Source organism: Bidens hawaiensis, unplaced genomic scaffold, assembly GCF_021521415.1.
Source record: "Bidens hawaiensis isolate Kalapana, Puna unplaced genomic scaffold, B.hawaiensis_p1.1 tig00003217_1, whole genome shotgun sequence".
Taxonomy (NCBI): Eukaryota; Viridiplantae; Streptophyta; class Magnoliopsida; order Asterales; family Asteraceae; genus Bidens; species Bidens hawaiensis.
This window is the reverse complement of record NW_027491174.1, coordinates 1,315,520-1,321,192: the sequence shown is the minus strand read 5'-3', so window position 1 is coordinate 1,321,192 and position 5,673 is coordinate 1,315,520. Positions and strand designations below refer to the sequence as shown.

At 38.6% G+C, this 5,673-nt stretch overlaps 1 protein-coding gene across 1 annotated transcript; it reads right to left on the bottom strand.

Annotated features, from left to right (window-relative positions):
- Positions 1-4,338: 4,338 nt before the first annotated feature.
- LOC143622547 (uncharacterized) lies at positions 4,339-5,016 on the bottom strand. Its single transcript, XM_077093660.1, has one exon. It carries the CDS (start codon positions 5,014-5,016, stop codon positions 4,339-4,341), a length of 678 nt encoding a protein of 225 aa, XP_076949775.1.
- Between the last annotated feature and the right edge of the window lie 657 nt (positions 5,017-5,673).

The window sequence follows — 5,673 nt, the reverse complement described above, 5'->3', positions numbered from 1 at the left end:
CCCCCTTCCTAGGGGATACTTTGAGAAAGACAAGATGCTCAACATTGAAATCAAGAGTTTTTCCCTGTTTATCGCCAAAACAATTTTGACGACTTCTAGCGCGGAGAAGATTCTTACGAATTTTATCTATACAATAAGTAGTGTCTTGAACCATCTCAGGATTGGTGATTTGAGCTTCACCAATCTCGTTCCAACAAATCGGAGAACGACACTTGCGACCACAAAGAGCTTCAAACAGAGCAATACCAATATTAGAATGGAAGCTATTGTTTTATTAGAACTCAATAAGCGGAATATGGGAATCCAAATTCCCACTACAATCAAGTACACACGACCGAAGCATATCCTCAAGGGTTTGGATTGTACGTGCGGATTGACCGTTGGTTTGAGGAAAACAAGCGGTACAAAGATCTATGTGGGATCCTAAAGTTTCTTGAAGCGATTTTCAAAAATGAGAAGTGAAATGAGCGTCTAGATAGAATATGATGGTCAATGGTATAGCATGGCGGCATAGAATTTCCCAAACATAGATTTGAGCAAGTTGTTCCACAAAGAACTTTCTCAGATCGGGATGAAGTGAGCCTATTTGGTTGATCGATCGATGATTACCCAAATACTATCATTTTTCTTTTAAGTATTCGATAGTTTGGTGATGAATCCATGGCAATGTCTTCTCATTTCCAATCAGGAATCGGTGGTTGCACGAGTAAACCGAATGGTTTTTGATTTTCGGCTTTAACCTTTGAGCATGTAACACATGTTGAAACGTAAAGTGTAACACCTCAACCAAACAGCGGAACATGACGGGGCGCGACAATATATGTATCATAGCTCAAAGACACTAAAAATAAACTAAGAGTCAATATCTAAATTTATTTATTCACAACAATGGTACACAAACAGTTCAAAAGAAAAAGAAATTGTTAGTGCATGATTTGTTGTCTGTAGTCGATCGAATAAGTTAGAGATAGTCTAGTCTGTATATTTAATGTAAAATGGTAATGATTAAATGCCCTTAAAAATTTGATGTGGAGGATGATTGGTGATTTGATGTGGAGGATGTGGAGGATGATAGGTAATGATATGGAGGATGATAGGTAATGATAGGTAATGACTGGTGATTAAAAAAATTTGATAGATCGATGATTACCCAAATACTATCATTACCTATCGATAGACCGATCCTCCACATCTGTAATCATTACCCAATTACTATCCCGAGGTGAAATTTAAAGATAAGTAATGATAGCATATCCTCAAGGTTAAAAAATTTGATGTGGAAGATGACAGGTAATGATTGGTGATTAGATGTGGAGGATGACTATTGAAGGAAAGGAAGGTGGGGGTGGTGAGGTGGCAAGGTGAGCTGGCCAAGGGGGGAGATGAAAGGGTTGGGTCATAATATAATAGTTTGGTTAATCGGTTTAACGTATTGCGATTTTTAGATAATCAATAGGATCCCGTTTTTAATATTTTTTTGTCAGACTTTGAACGAAATTAAATTTTGACAATACGGATAATAAAAAGTATTTTTCTGAAAATAGTTTGTGTCAGGTCCTTTCCTGGTCCTGTACTAGCTTCCGTTAACTTATTTCTCAGTTTTTGCGATTCAAGCCCTCTAATATTACGTTAATAAATTATCTCTAATGTTTTAACATATATTTTAAATTTTTGGGGCCATTTAATCGTATTAATGATTTATTTATTTTCTGACCCGTTGCCCGAGGTTATTTCACGTTATGCTCGTTACGTGTCAAAATTTGGACGTTTTGTTGACTTTGCACAATTTTGAATCTTAATAAAGGAAGATTTTATTCATATAATGATATTGTATTGCTAATCATATTTACACTAACGATAAATTTTGCCAAGTGTTACATTCTCCCTTCATTTTAGAAATTTCGTCCTGAAATTTAGGAAGTGTCACTGGCTTCAGATTCTACTGGAAATAGATGAGGATATTTTCTCAAAATCTAGTCTTGTCGTTCCCAGGTGAACTCGAGACCTAGCCTTGAATTCTAACGAAATTTAACCAGCTTGATTCGATTTCCTCTAAGCTTTTGCATTTTCTAGTCCGTGACCTCTACAGGCTCTTTGACGAGTCGAAGCTAAACGTCAACTCGAATATCCTCAATGGGAACAATAAGTGATTCATGGATAAGCATTTCTTCATATTTGATACGTGGAACACATCGCGTATTCCGTTCAACTTTGAAGGCAATTCGAGTAGATATACTACAGGACCAATTCGATCGGTGATTATGAATGGTCCAACATATCGAGGACTCAATTTTCCTCGTTTCCGAAAGGGTGATACTTTTAACAGTACGGGGTCTCCTACTTGAAATTCCAATGATCTCCTGCGATTGTCGTCATAACTCTTCTGTCGGTCTGTTGTAGCCTTCAACATTTCTTTGATCTGGAAGACCCTGTCGGTGGTCTCCGAAACAATTTCAAGTCATGTTAGTTGTTTTTGTCCAATCTTTGCCCAACAAAGAGTGGATCGACATTTCCTCGTGTATAAAGCTTCAAACGGTGCAGCCTTAATACTGGAGTGGTAGTTGTTATTATAGGAAAATTATGCTAACGGTAAGTGGGTATCCCAAGTTTTGCCGAAATCGAGAACACAGACTCGCAACATATCTTCCAACGTTTGGATGGTTCTTTCGCTTTGACTATCGGTTTGGGAGTGATAAGCGGTGCTCATGTCCAATCGTGTGCCTAAGGATTCGTCTAGGGATTGCCAAAATCGAGAAATGAAACAACCGTCTCTGTCAGAGATAATTGAAACGGGTACACCATGTTTGGCTACAATCTCTTTCAGATAGAGTCGAGTTAATTTCTCTAAGCTATCCTTCTCACGGATGGGAATGAAATGAGCGGATTTTGTTAATCGATCCACAATAGCCCAAATGGAATCATGGTTACTGGTTGGTGGTTGGTAGTTTGGTCACAAAATCCATGGTAATATTTTCCCATTTCCATTGCAGAATCTCAGGCTGATGTAATAAACCACTATATCTCCTTTCATATTTAGCCACCAATAGAATTCTTGGAGATCTTTGTACATTTTGGTTGATCCTGGTTTAATCGATTAATTGGATTTACGCGCTTCATCCAATACTAGGTTTCGCAAATTCCCATATCGTGGTACCCAAACTCGGTCGATCAAGTATAGTGTACCATCAGGCTTTGCCATGAATTCACACTTAAGACCTCGCAATTTCTCAACTTTTATGTTCTGAGGTTTCAAAGCTACTCTTTGTGCATCACGGATTCAAGCGGTAAGACTTGTCTGAATTGTCAATCCTAATGCAAAGACTCGAAGTGTTTTTTCTCTTTCTTTTTCTACTCAAGGCATCAGCTACAACATTTGCTTTATCAGAGTGGTAGCGAATGTCGTTGTTGTAGTCGTTGAGTAGCTCTACCAACCTTCGTTATCTCGTTTCATAAGCACGCATCCGTTTCCTAATCGTGAAGCATCACAGTAAACTACAAATCCGTATGTTCCTTCTGGAAGTGACAGGATTTGTGTACTACATAGCTTCTGCTTAAGTGGATAGAAAGCTTCTTCCTGCTTCTCGGTCCAATCATATTTCTTGTCTTTCTAGGTTAACTGGGTTAAAGTTTGATCTATGGAAGAAAAGTTTTTGATAAAGCTAGGTAATAACGAGCCAATCCCCCAAAAATTATCGCACTTCAATGGGTGACCTTGGTGTCTCCTAATTCGTAATTGCTTCAATTTTTGTGGGATCGACATGGATACCATTTTTATTAATTACATACCCTAGAAAGTGGACTTCTCGAAGCCAGAAGTCACATTTACAGAACTTGGCATACAACTTTTCTTTCTTTAGCAACTCTAGGATTAATTTCAAGTGTTGCTCATGTTCTTCCTTGGTTCGTGAATAAATAAGTATATCATCAATGAATACTACCACGAATTTATCCAAGTATGGCTTACAAACTATGTTCATAAGAACCATGAATACAGCAGGTGCATTCGTTATACCAAATGGCATGACCAGAAATTCATAATGGCTATATAAAGTTCTAAAAGCAGTTTTATGAACATCCTCTTCTGCAACTCATAGTTGGTGGTATCCGGATCGCAGATCAATATTTGAGTAATACATGGATCCTTGAAACTGGTCAAACAAATCATTAATCCTCGGTAGTGGGTACCGATTCTTAATGGTGAATTTTTTCAGTTCTCTATATCGATATACATCCGAAAAGAGCCGTCTTTCTTTTTCACAAATAAGATTAGAGCTCCAAGTTAAGAAACTCGATATTTTGAATCCTTTATCCAATAATTCTTGAAGCTGATTGGATAACTCATGCATTTCCGATGGTGCTAATATGTACCGAGATCGGACTATCAGAGCGACATTTTCGAACCAGATCGATTCTGAGTTCAACCTGTCGCTGAGGGGGTAATCCAGGAAAATCTTCAGGGAAAACTTCCGGAAAGTCTTGGACTACGGAAATAACATTCATTTTCTGCTCTTTGGTTTTTGTATCAACTACATTAACAAGGAGTGTCAGATATCCTTTACGTATCATTTTACGAGTTTTCATGACACTAGAAAGTTTTAATTCGGAATTACATTGATCGCCATGGATAGTCAGGTATTCACCATTTTGGATTGTTAAACGAACTAGCTTTTCTGGGCATATTATCTCAGCTCCATTCTTGGACATCCAATCCATTCCCACGACTATATCAAAACCGCCTAATTCAACGGGTAAAAGATTGATATTGAACTTATGGTTTGCTAATAGAATATTACAATTACGTGCGACTTCATTGGTTTCTATTAACTTTCTATTAGCTAACTCGATAGAGTATTTGGTATCTAACTTACTGGTTTCTACTCCTAACAAGGGTTCGAATTGTTTGGAAACAAAGCTTAAGTCGGCTCCGGTATCGAAAAGCACATAAGCATAGTTATTATTTAGGAGAAATGTACCGGTGACCACAGATGAATCCTTCCGGGCCTTTTTTGCGTCCATCTCAAATGCCTTCCCTTTGGTGTTTTGACCTTTGAGTTTAGGAAAATCTTTCCTATAATGTCCTATAACATCTCATTCGAAACATCCCGGGTTTTGGGTTCCTGAACCAGATGGTATGATCTTGACGTAACAGTCGCGAGTTACGTGTCTAAATCGGTTGCATCTGTTGCATCTCCAACAATCACCAGCGTGATTTTTCCCGCACTTATTGCATGAGAGCGTCTGACCAAAGTTTTCTCTGGGTCCTCTCGCATTAGCAGCAAACATCCTTTCGGCACCAAATTTCTTCTTGAACTATCCTCCAGGTTCCCATTCAACTTCCGCTTGAGTTCACCGGGTTTCTGATTCACACTGGTTGGGTTTTGTTCGGGTTCTCTGGTGACCGCTTTCTTCCCAGGGTCTTTCAATATCCCCATACGAACTGCGTTATCAGTCAAGGATTTTGCCAATTCTCTGGCTGACTGGATGATGGTTGATTTAGATGAGGTGACCATTCCTCGTATTTCGGGAGCTAAGCCTCAAATCTGCCTCTCTATTCGTGCATATTCAGGCGTAACTATACGGGGTACCAGTCGTGCCAATTCTTTGAATCGCAAGGTATATCCTCCGATGTCGGCACCATCCATCTTTAACTTCCAGAACTCATAATCAATTTTC